The 16,999-nt window shown below is 43.7% G+C and overlaps 2 protein-coding genes across 8 annotated transcripts in view; one reads left to right on the forward strand and one right to left on the reverse strand.

The window, feature by feature from the left end:
* BBS12 (Bardet-Biedl syndrome 12) overlaps window positions 1–4,613 on the reverse strand; it is a 38,571-nt gene extending 33,958 nt beyond the window's left edge. For all 7 annotated transcript variants that reach the window (XR_010725706.1, XR_010725700.1, XR_010725701.1 and 4 more), the window contains exon 1: window positions 4,446–4,613. The gene's annotated coding sequence lies outside the window, so the exon portion shown is untranslated. The remainder of the gene's footprint in view (window positions 1–4,445) is intronic.
* Window positions 4,614–4,813: 200 nt separating this feature from the next.
* On the forward strand, window positions 4,814–8,366 carry LOC136320280 (centrin-4-like). The gene is made up of 5 exons (XM_066253474.1): window positions 4,814–4,890; window positions 6,265–6,411; window positions 6,799–6,927; window positions 7,528–7,665; window positions 7,853–8,366. Exons 1-5 carry the CDS (start codon window positions 4,888–4,890, stop codon window positions 7,940–7,942), a joined length of 507 nt encoding a protein of 168 aa, XP_066109571.1. The 5' UTR covers window positions 4,814–4,887; the 3' UTR covers window positions 7,943–8,366.
* The last annotated feature ends 8,633 nt before the right edge of the window (window positions 8,367–16,999 follow it).

Below are 16,999 nucleotides of genomic sequence, written 5' to 3' on the forward strand. Positions count from 1 at the left end.
CGTGAGTCAGCAGGTTGAAGGGGAGGTAGCAAGTGCAGAGGTTTGTGAAAACAAAGGGGGCATCAGGACACAACAAGAGGTCGAGTTTCACGGGAGTATCAAGAACGTGGGGAAGTGCAGAGACGAGGTTCCCACGCAGGGAAGAGGCGCAGCCTGCTGGGCACTGTGGGGCATGGCAAGTCTGGCCTGGCACTGCAGCACGGCAGTGTGTTAAGTGAGGGAGAGCAAGGAACAGCCTGACACAATGTGTGCGAGCATGCACTCTGAAGCCACAGCTCTGGGGTTGGATCTGGCCCTCCCCTAGAGCCTTCAGCAAGTTAATTAACTACTATGCCTGAAACACAGGACTAGTCACAGACTCTGTGTCATGGGGTTATCATCAACAAGAATGAGCACAGTGCTCAGAGCAGGGCCTGTCAGTTAGTCCTTCAGGAGGACTTGCTATAATACCGTGACTAACAATGCTGTCGTCTGTGTTTGGATGTAGGATCCCTCAGTTAATGCATAAAGAACCGAATGGGCGAGTGAGCATGGAGGCAGAGAGGCCAGCTGGGAATGTTCCATGGTGACCGAAGTGAGAGGCGGGAAGAGGGTGCAGCCTCGGGCACTGACTAGAATGTCGGAAGGAGAGACAGTACTCTTTATAGGAAGTTCAAGAGCGATTGGGCTTTTCCCATGTGATTTTCAGAATCCACGTCTAACACTAACAGGAAGAAGCTAGAAGAGGAAGACTTCAGCCCAATGAAAAGAACTTTTTAAACAAAAGAGTCCTGAGCTGAAAAGCTGTCTATAAGAAAACCAGCGGTTGTAGGAGGTGTGAGCTCTCAGATATCGTCCTCACGCTAAAATTGTAGATCCACAAGCTCTCTTCCACCTCTGACACGCTATAATTCTTCCGGGAATATTTTTGTCATAATCTTTTGAACCTAAAATATAAAAGAGCACACAACTATTAGAGCTTCCCTTCTCGTCCAGTTCTGGCCGCTGCACCGGTGACCTTGCGCCACATCACCGAGTCCTCCCTGCAGCTGAACAGCACACGCTTCCGGGCACACACTTCCCGACACACCAAGATCAGCAGAGACCATAACACGCCTCCCCAGAGGCAGCTTCCTACAGGCTTCCCAGGACCAAGGACGAAAGCCAGCCCAGTCTAGGAAAATACAGAATGGACTGTTTGAACTCAGTTTCAAGTTCTCTTCTGTGAAATTCTCAATTCTGTAAAATAAAAATAACTCGATACACACAGGCACAACCCTAGACGGCGTCGAAATACTCAACGCCAGTGATCCTGACACACCACGTCCCACAACTACCTGATCTAGCCACACCTTCACTGCCCCTCATGTCTTAGCCTCCATATTATCAATTCTCTCTGTACTCAGTCTAAGCTCCCATCTGTCAGTAACTATAATCCTCTCTCGTACAGACACCCTCAAAACCCTTGTCCCTCCTTTGGTTTATCTTACTTTGCAAAGCCACTAATCCTGATGAACTCCAACTCTCTCTAGTCCACACATACCTGGGGGCAGCTGAAAATAAACAAAAAAACGCACACAAATGATTGGTGCCATTCTAAGGTCACGACCCCAAATCTCAAGCAACCTATTTCCCTCGTCCTTTCTTTTTTTTTCCTTTTTTGTTATTACTTTCTGGGTTTTATTTTAAAAAGTTTTGCCTACCACTGAGTACAAAAGATACTCTTTTATGTTGCTTCTAAAAGCTTCACAGTTGAGTCTTTAAAACAAAAATGGAAATAAAATCCGCATAACCAACTTAACCACTTAAAATATACAATTCAGTGGCACTTGGTAAATTCACAATGTGATGTAACCGCTACCATAGTTCCAAAACATCTGTCACCCCATAGGGAAACACTGTAGCCATTGAACAGCCTCTCCCTGTTCTCCCCACCCACCACCCCTGGCGACCGCCAATTTGCTGTCTCTGTGGACTGACCTATTCTGGATACTTCATATAAATAGAGTGATACAGTATTGACCTTGTGTGTCTGGCTTATTTCACACAGCACATTGTTTCTGAGGTCCATCCACACTGCAGTATGGGTTGGGACGCCATCCCTTTCTGGGGCTGAGTAACATTCCATAGGACACATGCGTCATTTTGTTCATCCATTCATTCCTTGGTGGACATTTGGGTTGTTTTTACCTTTTGATTACTGTGAATAGTGCGAATGTGAACATTTGTATACAAGTGTTTGAGTACCTGTTTTAAATTCTTTTGGCTACACACCAAGAGAAGTCACACGGTAAGTCTACGTTTAACTTTCTGAGGAGGTGCTGACCTGTTTTCTGTAGCAGCTGAATCAAGGTATTGGCATGACATGTTCTTGTTCCAAGGCTCTTGGGAAGAACATTTTTTTGCCTCTTCCAGCTCCTAGCTGCTCCCAGAGGTGTCTGCCTCTCAGCAGCATAACTCCAATCTGTCTCCCTTCCTGATGGCCTTCTTAAGAGGACAAGCCATTGGGGTTTATGATACGACCTCATTTTAAATGATTACATCTACAAAGACCCCATTTCCAAATAAAATCACTTTCTGGGATTTTGGGTGGACGTAAATTTTGGGGAAATACTATTCAACTCTATATTCACCAAAATTTATCTTCTTTTTTTTTTAAATACTTTATTTATTCATTTTAGAGAGAAGAGAGAGAGAGAGACAAGGGGACGGAGGAGCAGGAAGCATCAACTCCCATATGTGCCTTGGCAAGCCCAGGGTTTCGAACTGGCAACCCAAGGGTTCCAGGTCGATGCTTTATCCACTGCACCACCACAGGTCAGGCCCTTCTTTATTTTTTTTTCTTAAATTTTGCTTTAATAATAGATATCCTAGTGGTTTTTAAAGTGATATTTCACTGTGGCTTTGTTTTGCATTTCTCTAATGACTATTGTTTTAAACAACTTTTCATGTGATATTTTACCATTTGTATATAATCTGTGGATTAATATCTATTCAACTCTTTTGCCTATTTTAAAGGGTTGTCTATTTGTTGTTGACTTGAAAGATTTCTTTATATATTCTGGATGTAAGAACCTTACCAAAATATGATTTATAAGGCTCGATCTAAATAAGACGACTCATTTTCAGCCTTTTTAAGCCCCATGGTGTTGCCACACTAGAACATTCATTTATTTTCATTTTTGTACATGCTATACTCTGATTTGAATATTCTACCCCCTCTTCACCTTGGCAAATGCTATATATCTTTCATGACTCAAAGCAAATGCCACATTTTTGAAACAGCCTCCTCCAATACCCCAGGGAAGATTAGTGAGTGCCTCTTTCCTGGGCTCCCAAAGCACTATATACCCAAATCTACTAAAGTACTTAGCACCCTGAATTATAAACATTGTATTTATGTCTGTGTCAATCTCCCCCACATTCTGAGGGTTACTTGCTTTTTTATTTTATTTTTTCCATTGATTGGAGAGAGAGAGGAAGGGGAGAGGGGAGAGAAAGAAAGAGAGAGAAGAGGAGCGAGAGAGGAGCATCAAATCAACCTGTCGTTCCATTTAGTTGTGGACTCATTGGCTGCTTCTGTATGTGCCCTGACCCGGGATCCAACCCGGGATCCAACCCGGGAGACCTCGATGCACCGGAACGACACTCTATCCATTAAGCAACCTGGCTCGGGTGGTCTCTTGCTTTAATTTATCTGTATACTCGGTTCCTTCCACATTCACCAGAGAGGTGGTCTCCTGGGTAACACACAGAAAGTTTCAAATACACTTTAAGAGCGCATCCCTTCTCCATTCCCACGAGCGAGTCCGAGATCCACCTCATCTCTCTGCCCCGCCCGTTTGCTGGTCCCGGACCAGATCCAGTACTGGGCGGAACCAGCGAGGCTGGTCCTCTGCGCAGGAATTTGCTTTGATTTATGGAAGGTATACAGCCGTCTAAGCCTCGGCCGTTGCTGCGCCAACCCGGCTGCCTGCGTCGGATTCGAGCGCGTGGATCCAGGCGCGATGTGGACGGACCGCGCGCGGGCCACATCTCAGGGTGCAGCCGACGCAATGGGGTGAGAGTGTGGGTATAGCTGTCTGAGAGCGAGCCTGTGCGGAGACGAGGCCCTGCCCCGCAAATGCGCCCCACGGCACGGGAGCGACCTGTCCCCCGCGAGGAGGCCCCCAGGGCACGCGAGACCCGCCCCGCCCACGCCCCGCGCCAGCATCCCGCCGACCAGGGACGAGGCGAGCGGCCAGTGACCCAGCCCAGGCGCCGCAGGAACTAAGGAGGCCCCTGCGGCGTGTCCTCGCCGCCTCTGCTCATCCTCTCGGCGGTGAACCAAAGCGGGACGGGTCACCCGGGCTCAGCGCGCCCTTCTTTCTCACCGCTTCCCGGCGCGAGGCGTCGGAAAAGCAAACAGGGGCCTACCACGACTCTACCCAAGACTCAGCAATGGCTGGAAGCACCTGGCTACTAACCTCACTCTGCTCTCCAGGCACGGGAACACGCCAGCACTCGCTTCTCTCCCGCAGGCAGGTTGCAGCCCGGGGAAGTGGCAAAGGAGCGCGCAAAAGCCCCGGTGAACACGCCCCCACCCCGCACGCAGTCTGCGCATGTACGAAACGGGGCCTAGGGGCCCGCGGCTGGGCCTGGTCGCTAAGAAACCAGACGGAGAGTTCCGCTTAACTGAAGACAGAGCAAGGCAGAGCGCCACACTATTGGTAGATAATAGAGACGGGGCGGCCCCCAGGGGCTTCTTTTCTTTCCATTGGGTATAAGAGCTGTCAATCATTAGGTCCTAGGTGGGCGGGACTGCATGACGTCAGCCACAGGGGCCTTAGCAACCGCTTGGGAGCTAGGGAAGCGACGGTTGGGCAGCGCTACTGACCAGTGAGGCTCGGGCGCCTCGCTCAGGGCGACATGGTGAGTGCGCAGCCGTCTCCTCCTGCTGGGGTCGGGGCTGGAGACGGGGCTGTGTTTCCTTCCAGAGCAAGGAAGAAATTTTGTTTAGTTCGTGAAATGGGTTTTTCGCCTCCTGTTGAGGATCCTCGGGTGTCATTAGGCACCCCTCCTCCTTGTTGCCAAAGGACCGCGTGGTCCGCGGCGCCGGGGACAGAGAGCGGTTCTCCGAGTTCACTCCCCCTTCGCCGGCCCCATCGACCGCTCCCGCCTCCCGTCTAAGACAGTTTTCCCCTTGGGGAACGGAACGGATACGACGCTAAATACACCCGGGAGCCTGGACGGGACTCTGGAGAACGGGCAGGCGGGGACCGCGGAGCTCGCCGCTGTTGGAAGGCGGAGGGTCCTGAAGGCGGCCGTCCCGGTGCACCTGTAGCCGGACCCCGGGAATCGGCGCAGGGACGCTCAGGCCCGCTCACCCCGGAGCTGGGGACGAGCATCCGAGTTGAGGCTGCAGAAGATGCCCACCAGCAACTAAGCACTTCGGACCTCGCTTGCCCGGGGAAGGTGGCAGATAGTGGGAAGACGGCCCCCACCTTCCCTGGATGCTGATAACTGGCCTTACCCAGGACCCTGGATACGTATACTGCTCACAAAAATTAGGGGATATTACAAAATGAATATGAAGCGATAGAAAAAATAAAGAAGCATTTGATTTTTTTTTATTATTAAACAAGAACATCAGAAAAGCAAATGATAAGTTAAAGAAAGCTGTTCCATTATTCAAACAAAATGCAAAACCAACTTTTATTTCATTGGTGAAAACGCAGTATACAAAAGGCTGAAATTACTGGAGTAGCTACACATTCCCTGATCCCCTAATTTTTGTGAGCAATGTAGTTTTTCACCTGGAAAATGTAGTATTTTCCCCCCTTTCTCAGTCTCTGCAACATAGGTAATGTATGTTAGAAGGGGAGGGAAGGGTATTATTCTCCAACCAAGCATGTCCCGCATAATAAGTTTTATGGTGAGACATTTAGGCATAATGGAAGCAAAGATGCCTTCTGCACGGGGCTTTTCAGATACACCAAGTAAGGCCGATGGTATTCCCACGTGTCTGCTCTTCTAGCATGCCTTCTGTTGCTGCTTCTTCTCTAAAGGCACTAATATTTTGAAGGAAAATCTAATCGGTAATAAAAGAACCAGACTTTCCACCAAGATATTAATATCTAAAGCAAAAAGGAGAAAGGGGCAAATTGTTGAGGTTCATTAAATAATAGGGAAGAGGATATTTGCATATGATAATTCTATTTAGTTGATCATCAATTTCATCAAGTATTCTGGTCTGGTAACTGGTGCGGTTACATCGTGTTTCACCCACATGTGTATTTATTACAGGCGTCCAACTACCACACAAGTTCAGACCAATGGAAGGAAAGAGAAGCAAAAATTGAACTGAATGAAACTCAAAAACAAGCAATTAAAGAGGCCTTTGACTTAGTCGATGTTGATGGGTCTGGAACCATAGATGTAAAAGAACTGAAGGTTCTATAATAACTTCTAAAACATTTTTTTAAGACCGTGTTATTTATTCGTGGCAATCTTTTAAACCTTGAACAGTAGTAGCCTGATATAAAGTCCTGTCAGTGCAGAACTCCCCCTGTCCGGGCAGGCAGCTGCCTCACACTGACAAAACTGTATCTTGCTAAGTGCTTTATTATTGTTTTATAAATGAATTGACCAAAGCCTGTGGCAGAGAAGTATTGGAAGTCCTGCTGATCTGACTTTCTAGGTTTATACCTTGTCTATATGACAAAAGAGATAGAGATAGAGAGAAAGAGAGAGAGAGAAGGCATCAAGTAATTAATAGGTAACTTAAAAGCTAGGAATGGGATTGTGGCATATAAATAATTTATTTACTTCCTATTTCAGATTGCAATGCAAGCCTTAGGATTTGAACCAAAGAAAGAAGGAGTTAAAAAATTGATTGCTGAAATGGGCAAAGAAGGAACTGGCATCATTAATTTTGAAGATTTTTTTGCCATAATGAGTGTAAAAATGGTATAGTAGTGATTGTGTTCCTCGAATATAAGTAATAGCCTTCTGCATTTTGAGGGGGCTGGAGCAGTCAGAGGTTTCATAGAAGAATTTAAAGATGGTTGAGGTATAGACAGAGATAGCAAGATTAAGGATGTTTTCAGAGTGATAGCGAAGACCATCCAGGGTGGAGAATAGGTCTTTTGTTACAAAATAATAGGATGTACGAATGGAGAGAGAAAAAGAGGTAAGAAGTGAGAAGTCCTGAATTCCACGAGCATTTATTGAGTGCCTGTTTTTGCCGGGCACCATTCCGGGAATGCTGAGTGAGCCAACTTCCTTGTTCTCTTGGAGCTCACGTTTTTGTAACAAATCTCAATTGCTGAGGTTAATAAACACATGCCCTTGACCCTGTGCCTCTTCCACCCCAGTAAACCCTGAGTGTACATGCCCTGCGGGCAGATGGGAGTGTACTGGCATAATTTAAAAAGGCAGAGCAGGAGGGTAAGTCAGAGCTCAGCTACCCGGTACATTGCTGCTCTGGACCTCAAAGACCTGCAAGTCCAGCTCCATAGAATAAAATTATGGAAGACTGGTAACATTTTGTTGTTTCTGTTTTTAAAGACTGAAAAAGATGAAAAGGAAGAACTTTTGAAAGCTTTCAAATTATTTGATGCTGATGATACTGGAAGCATAACATTAAATAATATCAAGAGGGTTGCTAAGAATCTAGGGGAGAACTTAACAGATGATGAACTGCAGGTAAATCTTACTTATTTTTATAACATTTACATGTAGAATCATATGCAATTACTTATATATTATAATTTATAGTTATAATCTTAATTGTATTCAAATACACAAAATAAAATTTTGTTTTGAATATATGAATACTCATTGGTATTCATTTTTAAGTAGGTTTTACATATATTTATATATCGTTTTACAGGAAATGCTTAATGAAGCTGATCATGGTGGCAATGGAGAAATAAATGAGGAAGAATTTTTGAGAATGATGCAAAAGACCCATATTTATTAATACTGTTTGGTTTTTTGTTCCTTCTGGAAGTGAACAAATTTGTATGTGTTATACAGTTCCATAATATCTGAATATTCATTTTCAACTTTCAGGTTATATGCACAAATTGGTTTCTTGATGGCTAATCCCTGTGAGAAGTTACTTGTTTCTACCAATCTGTTGCTAAATTTACAACATTAAGAAACAAAATGTAATGATTTCTTTGAACCATGAATCTAAGAACAGTATTAATTACAGCTGCTATTGTTAGGGCCAAGGGTCCAAACACTTAAATTTTTTTTAAAATTTTAATGAAATTGACCCCACATGCAAACAAATTGGGCAAACAAGCCATTACTTTCCTTATTATTTTCTTTTTGTGCAACTCTAAAAACTGATTAACATTTACTTTTTCAGCAGTTATTCAGATATATAAAGTATTAAATAAAACCGTCTGGTTATGTTATTTGCTGCTATTCTTCCTATAAAAAAATTCAAAGCAGTACTTGTATCACCCAAATTTCCCTAGGAGTTAGTACTATTTAATATTAGCATCTTAGGACAGGGATTTTCCCTGTTATCTCAGAATACATTACAACTTGGAAGCTGGTAGTATTAATTTCGACTACGTAAGAGAAAACAAAAGTTCAGAGAACTTAAATTTAAAATTCCTCAGTTACTCATAGATACTAAGAACATGGATTCTAAATTTTGTATCTTTCGTCATGCTGCTTCCCAATGGATAAAAACTCTCAGGATAAGTATATTTTCTAACTCATTTAATTCCATGACTCTTGTAATTTCCCTGTTTTCAGTGAAAGAGCCAATCTATTTGGAAAGGCAGCCCCCTACACGCAGCCTTCTGACCACCACTAGGCCGCGTGAATATGGACCTGGGGCCTGGACCACTTCCTTATGGAGAGAAAGTCCTCACAGCTTGTGTGGGACTTGTGACCTTGTCTGAGAGTCCCTGTCCCTGTGTCAGACTGGGTGCACTTCTTCCTGCTGCTTAAGCTCAGGTGTCATGAGGCACCTGGCCAGCCCTGTGCTACACCTGTCCCCTCAGAGAGAGGATGGAGTCTGCTGCACAGCCTGAGGGCTGAGTGCAGCTGCTCGCCCCCTGAGGGCCCGCTGGCCCCCCAAAACCCATGCCCACCCCCAAGGCTGACTGCGCACTGTCGCCCCTCTGTAAGCTAAGGCACTGCTCCCCCTGGCTCTTGGCAGCCTGTATTTTCCTTGGCAACTTTGACCCCACGCTGCAGGGGAGGAAGTGCTGAGACTGCTAGTCCTGATAACAGGTGACAGGTGCCACCTGTGGACACACGCCCTTCCAAAACTCAAGTAACGGTCTTTGGAGCACGAAAGGCTTGTAGAAAATGTAGCTTGAATTGCCCCACCTGATAAAACATTTGATTAAAAAATGGTCAGAGGACATGAACAGACAGTATTCCCAAGTAAGGCATACAAATGAACAACAGAAGTGGGACGATGCCCAGCAGTTAGCAGGAAAGTGCACATGGAAGCACCAGTGAGTGTCCACCTCACTGCCCTTAGGATGGTCTTGCTAAGACAAAAGGAAGTGTGGGAGCAAATGTGGAGGGAGGGGGCCTCACCCCCAGGGTGGAGTGCTTCTGTGTCATGAGGGGGAAGCCCAGGGCGTGTCCCGGTCCCCTCCTCTTCCTCTGGGCTTGAACCCACAGTTCCATCTGTAGCGCCCGCAGCTCCCTGATTGAGTTTTTGCTGGGCTCTGTTCTCTCAGATGCTGTTTTCTGATGGGTCTTTGGGAGTCTCACCCGGGACCCTCTGGGACTCAGGAGGTAACCAGTGGCCTGTGATAGGAAGCAGGGTCCTTGGATAATACCATATTCATTTCACTCAAATCCCTGCTCTCTATAAACTTTCAAGTCCTAAGAATCTCTAGCTGCCCTCAAATTCCAACCTGTTTCTAGTGAATAGCTGCATCTGGCTTGGTAAAAAGAAGTTGGGTTCACACCTCTCATTCATGCCTAGCAGAAAATCTAGAGAAGTAACTCACTGCTATTGGTCTTGGCAATAATTTTTTAGGCAAGTTGTCAAAAGCACAAAGAACAAAAGGAAAAAAAAATCAACAAATGGGACTACATGAAATTCAAAAGCCACTACACAGCACAAGAAACAACAAAATGAAAAGACAACATACAGAATTAAGAAAAAATTGCAAACCATACATTGGATAACAGGTTAATATCCAAAATATACAAAGAACAAGGTCAACTCAATAATAAAAAAACCAACCCAATTTAAAAATGGGCAGAAGAACTAAACAGACATTTCTACAAAGAGGACATAAAAATGGCCAACAGACGCATGAGAAGATGCTCAACATAACCAGTCATCAAGGAAATGCAAATCAAAACCACAGTGAGACAACAGGTCCGTCTCATTCTGATTCCCAGGACTGGTGAAATAGCGATGTTAACAGTTACTAAGCGCTTACTGTGCGTTCGGCCCTGTTCTCCCTCCTTCCCATGGACTCTCTTATTTCAGACCTGTGTTTCCTGGTTATGGTTATCTCATTCTGAACCTGTAGACGAGGACAGAGGGTTTGAGTGACCAGCTCATCATCACATGGTCGGTGAATGGCGCATCTGGACGCTGAGTCAGGCCTGCTACCCCTGCCACGCCCCGGCTCTGCACCTCAGCCCACTGCTCCTCACGCCTGCGCAGGTGTTCTCTCTACACAGGACAGGCTCGCAGCCCGTGTTTGCGGTGGGAGAGAAGCAGGAAAGTGAATCTCTGTTGTTTGGAAAAGCGAGGGAAGTCAGAAGTAAGGAAAGTGATAACTCTGCAGAAGTGAAATCGAACAAAAAGATAATTTTTAAAAAATTAATAGAATTAAGTCTTTGTAAATTCAGCAATAGAGAGTCATTCTGTGCCTAGGAGTAGGCAGTCAAGACAAGCAAATAGCTTGTAAGATCAGAGATGATAGGGATACAAGTTATTACTTGATATTTACATATGGCCATCCCCTCCCCCCATTGTTTTCCCTTGCTTTTTTGGGGATGGCTCATTTTAACCAGAAAATTTTAAGTACAAGTTGAAATACTTGTTAAATGAAATAGGGAAACAAACTTCTAATATTAAGAATGTTACCCACTAAAATCAGTGGGTTTATATACAAACGGAGCGCGGAGGTTACACCACTAGAGGGCGTCGAGGTCTAACCTCAGTTGGGTGAGTGAAGGGGTGCTTTGATTTACGCTTATTTTGATTGGCATAAATTAGTTGAAAGATTTTTAAAAAGATCAAAATTAAAGATGTAACTTATCAAGCATAATGAGAAAAAAAATTATAGAAATTGTATTATTCCTGACCCTACTTTCTTGGTAGCTACTTATGTTAATGAAAAGCAATATGACACTATTCAAAATGTAAACCGTGGGATTGGGGGAAGGAATGTGGTATTTGAAGATTTTTAAAAACTATTTTTCCGTCCAATCTGATTTTGAAGATGTTTGACATTTTCCTCTGTCTATATGAGGTAAGAATTTAATCATTTCATGTAAAAAAATGACAAGAGAAGACTCACTAAACTGTTGACAATGCTTACTTCTGGAAAGGGAGGGTGTGATTTGGGAGAGAATGAAGATGTTTGATTTTTAATCTCCATACCTATGTGTGGTTTGAAGTTTTATGAACATAACCTTTATAATTTAAATTAAAAAAAGTTAAAAAAATTCAATTGCTTTTGAAAAGTAGATTAGGGAGCTACTATAAAATTAAATTAGTAATATAAGTCCAAGTTAATATAATCTGCCTAAATATTTATAAATATGGTGTGCAAGTTACAATAATAAGCATTTTATAATAATTTATCAAAAAGGAAGGAAGGGTATTGGTTACACTTTACTTTATCATGGCTTGTACTGTATAATAGTCACATGTAAGTTCTGAAATCTTCAAAAAAATAAAACTTATTTAATTTGTTCTAGCCCCAAATACAGCAGTTTCATTGAAAATGGAACACTTTTTTCCCCCATATTTAACAAAAGAGTTAATGACACAGGTCTATAGACTCAGTTTGGGGGAAAGTGACATATTCAAAAGAATTAACTATATATAAACAAACACCTGCAGTCAAAATAAATTCTGTTCTGGAATAAGGTTTTATAAAGGAATTTTAAGCTAATAAAAATACATAGATACACTATATAACAGTATTTCTTTCTGCCTTTCTATTAGATATATGTAACTACCTTTTACTTCTCTTGGAAATACGTTGTAGATAAATATCAAATCATATAAGAATTACAAAGTAAAAAGCCCCTAAAGACAAGTAGCAACCACATACTATTTCTTACTAAACACCCCTGAACTGCTGTGTCCTGAGGGGTGTTCAATGGTGAGATGCAAGAAGTGTCATGGCTTTGTGTTTCCATACGAACCCAATAAAAAAGGCCCTCTTCCTGCCCAATGGACTAGAGTTAAAAGTATCCCTTCCACCGACCTAGGAGGGGACTATTACAGAGGCTTCCACAGCCAGAGGATACAGAGCACACAAACGTTTTGCCAAGCATGTTGAAAGAAGAGAATATTTTAGGAATACTTTTATCAAGATACGATTAAAAATGAATTTTTAAAAAGGAGGATTTATGCCTGACCAGGCAGTGGCGCAGTGGATAGAGCGTCAAACTGGGATGTGGAGTAGCCAGGTTCGAGACCCCGAGGTTGCCAGCTTGAGCATGGGCGGGCTCATCCAGTTTGAGCAAGTCTCACCAGCTTGAGCCCAAGGTTGCTGGCTGGAGCAAGGCGTCACTCGGTCTGCTGTAGCCTCCCAGTCAAGGCACCTATGAGAAATCAATCAATGAACAACTAAGGAGCCACAACGAAGAACTGATGTTTCTCATCTCTCTCCCTTCCTGTCTGTCTGTCCCTATCTGTCCCTCTCTCTGTCTCTGCCACCAAAAAAAAAAAAAAAAAAAGAGAAGGATTTATTTCTTTTACCGTGGTGGGGGTGGGGGTGGAGGAGAAGTATCAATTCATAGTTGCTTCACTTTAATTGTTCATTGATTGCTTGTTGTATGTGCATTGACCAGTTAAGCCCAGGGTTTTGAACTGGTGACCTCAGCGTTCCAGGTTGATGGTTTATTCACTGTGACACCACAAGTCAGGCTTAAAATGAATTTTGAAGAATTAGCTGAGAGTTTTGTTGTTGGCTTTTTTTTTTTTGGCAAGTAGAGATAAGGGTTCTGATGATGAAAGCAAAGCAACAGATGAGAGTACTTTGGGATACACTGTACAGGAGCAGCACAACCCAAGTAATGTAAAAAGACAGTAGAGGCATTTAGCATGGTTGGCTTAGCATGTAATGTATGTGTGTGTGTGTGTGTGTGTGTGTGTGTGTATGTGTCTCTCCCTCAAGCTGTGTATTTTTGGTAAATATGTAGTATGAAAGTATGCATAAGTTCTATTTTGTTATTAAAATAAGTTCAGTCCTCCTTCAAGTCCTTTTATATATCTATTTTTCATGAAATGTAGGTTAAAAAATTCAATCAGGTGTCTCAGGTTGGCTTATAGTACCTAATTCAGTAAAACTCCTTACCCCAACTACATACAACATGATAAAGGTCATGTGTGAAGCATGCTTATGTCCATCTGGGCATGTCAGGTGTTGCCATAGTAAAGCTTAACCTTAATGTCCTTGGATATTTCCTACCCATTGTTCCAACATATCATGGAATCCTTCATGTCATCCATTCTTCAAAAATTTAATCACTTGATTTAATTTGGAAATTGAGTATAAATAACAAATAGTTCTTGTGCTGTCCATCTACATGGAACAGCACTAAAAAAATCTATCCTCCAAAGAATGGTAATGTCCTAATTAAAATCTTTGGGCCAAAATGAGCTATAACGAGTAAAACCTCCATTTTAAAGCTTCTTCCAACTTCTCAATTGTTTCAGAAAACTTCCAGCTCAGTAGTCTCGTTTGCTCATATTCTATTTTTTCAGAAGTGGAAAATCTGAACTCTCCTGAGTACCACTGACACCTGGAGGAAGTCCAACAGGCACCACATCGACCATGGAAGTGACTTGGGAACAGTAAGGGTCTGATGAGTCAAACATGCTCTTACACAGTGGGATGTGATTTGCATTGTCCCAGGCTTAGAGGATGAGGTAGGAGACACAGTCTCTATGGCACATAATTAACAGACAGAAAACTAGTTTCTAATCCTCAAGTCACCGTTGAACTAGATCCGACACTTTGGCTAAGTCACCTGGCACTCTCCGGGCTGTCCATCCAGCATGTATACCAGGACCTGTCTGGAAGCACCGCTGTGCTGCTGAATACCCGGGTGGTACGGAAAAGCACGCTTCTGTTAATGAAATGGGTGTAACCTACAGAAAATAATGCCACTGTCACCTTGCATTTACCAGCCAGACTTCGAGGATGCGAAGTTTGCCGAAATCGGCACACGTCTCATTTCTTATTAAGAAAAAAAAATATTTACACACAGAGCAGAAGTCCCTCCCTTGCCCCATTATCAGTTCCCTTCTCTTCTCAGAAGTAGTTGGTGTGTATCGTTTCCAGGCATTGTCTGTACTTTTATACACACGTACGTACGGATCCCTGAAATTATACTCTTTTGAATTTTACCAGATTGCATGGATAAAAATCCTTTTACAGCTTGATTTTTTTTCACTTGACATATTTTTGAGATTTATTTACATTGATGCATGTTAATATTGCTTCATTTCAACTGCTCTAAGAATTCTGTTATGTGAACAGTTGATTTCTCTACAGGAAGTCAGTCTGTTTTCATGTTTTTACTATTAGGAAAAACACAACAGTGAACATCCTCACATTTCCTTCATACATCTATCTGTACAAGAGCTTTTCCAGGGTAGTCAGTGCCTTAGCTTGGGCTGCTGTGACAAGATATCATAAACTGAGTGGTGTAAACAGTGGAATGTTATTTTCTCACAGTGCTAGAAGCTAGATGTCTGAGATCAGGATGCCAGCATCTTCAGGTTCTGGTGAGTGCTCTCTTCCTGGCTTGTAAATGTCACATGGCAGAGACAGGGACAGAGCAACCACTTTGTCTCTCTTCTTATTCTATGGATTTAGGACCCCACCCTAATTACCTCATTTAACCTTTGTAACCTACTAAAGACTCCATCTACAGATATGGTCACATCAGGGATTAGGACTTCAACATACGAGTTTGAGGGGGGGGACACAATTAGTCATCTCTAGCATTTACCTAGTAGTAAAATCGCTGGGTTGCATACCATGTGCATCTTAAAATTTTAAGATATTTCCAAATTGATCTCCAAAGTATTTGTAATAATTTACATGCCCAACAACAAGTATACAGGTACTAAACTATTTTTAACTAGAAGAACTTTAAAATCCCAACTGGAAGACAGAGAGTATAATGCTTCCAAATCTTTTTCCTACACCGCCGATACCGGGAAAATCTTCCATATGGACTGTTGCCAATCGGCTCTTCGTTTGTGGCCATGCATGAAGAACACTGACCCACTCAATCCAAGAACGTTTTGTTAGAGGTCAGGGTGCAGACTAGAACTCTCCAATAGATTCACAGTGATCGCCTGAGGTCTTGCCAGGAGTATCTGGGTCTGGCTTCCTGGGAACAAATGACACAAGTGAAGTTTCAAGTCCACTGCTACAGAGATCACCAGGCTCCGAATCTCTCTGGTTCCATGATTTTTTAATTTTAATTTTATTTTTTTACAAGTAGAATATTTAATTGTTCTTAAAAATGGTCTACATGGCCAAGTGCCTTGCTGTCACTCCCTGTCACAGTCTCTGCCCTCACTTAGCATGCTGCTGCCTGGTCTCTTCAGCACCCAGGACCTCCATTCTCCCTGTGTTGACGTGTCCCCTCCTCCTGCAGACGCAGGAAAGTTCTGCTCACCTCCCCCTCCCTGGGGCTCTTGTCTGTGACTCGGGAAGAGTCTGGTTAGAGAGAGAGAGATGGTGTCTTCTGTTTTGATAGTGTAGACAGTCTGTGAATCACAAGGGACTTCTCAGACTGAGTTAACCCATCTATTTTCCTTCTCATATGTGTCACCATTTTTTCTGGAAACTCTTACTTACCAGGTGAAACGTACTCAGGGAGGCTCCCCAGCAGTTTAACCAGGGTGCACGCTGGACCCCCCACAGGAGAGCCAGAGAGCTGAAAGTATTTGTCCTTGCATTTCCATGGTGACCGTCGGAGTGCCAAATATGGGACCATTGTTTCGCTATGGTAGACCCAGCAGAAGAAGAGACTGAGTGGTGAGGAAAACCCCTGTTAGTCAGAAAAATTTCTTTAGGAGGTCAGGACCTTTGAAAAATTAATGGAAAAGTACCAACTGATGTTTTTCTTTCCCTGCACACACTGATGCAGCATTGCTCTGAACTAGGGAATTTCACGCCTGTGTAGTCACCAACCCACTGTGCCTCTGCTGCCCCTGGCTCCCTCTTTCCGTGCCTGTCCATCTGTCCAGTCCACGTTCTTTCCACTGTACTGTCATGCCACTCCATACCAGCAGGAACCAAAAAGGTATTTTACAAAGTAACACATGCGTCCAGTTCTGAATAATCCCATACGTGAGCGTGTGTGGCTCTCCGAGTGATGGACCCATAAACCCCTGCCCGAGTGGTGCTCGCAGAGCCCAGGCTGTGCCTGGAGGGAGGAAGGCTCTGGGCAGGGTGCACCCTGGGGCAGGTGAAGGATGGCTCTGAGCAGGGCGTGCTCTCGGGCAGGTGAGCAGTTGTCAGTTTCCTCTCAGGTCCTAATCACTCACTCTCAAAGACTATGAACTTTTAGAGGATTTCTCTGACATTCAAATAAGATTTGTGTGGATCACCAACCATTCTCTTTGATGTGAAAACTCAAAAAGATAACTATCCTGCCTCTCTGTTTGAAGGATGGTGGAGACGTGTCCAGGCCACGTGTTAGGCAATATGCAAAACCCACCGGAAAGGACTTGGATTTCAGGCTGTTGCCGCCTTCGGAGAAAACCTTAACATCTCTGCACATTGGGCGGTTTGACTTTTGATGGGCGCAGCCTTCATTTCTCCTGCTT

The sequence above is a fragment of the Saccopteryx bilineata genome, chromosome 1 (assembly GCF_036850765.1).
Source record: "Saccopteryx bilineata isolate mSacBil1 chromosome 1, mSacBil1_pri_phased_curated, whole genome shotgun sequence".
NCBI lineage: Eukaryota > Metazoa > Chordata > Mammalia > Chiroptera > Emballonuridae > Saccopteryx > Saccopteryx bilineata.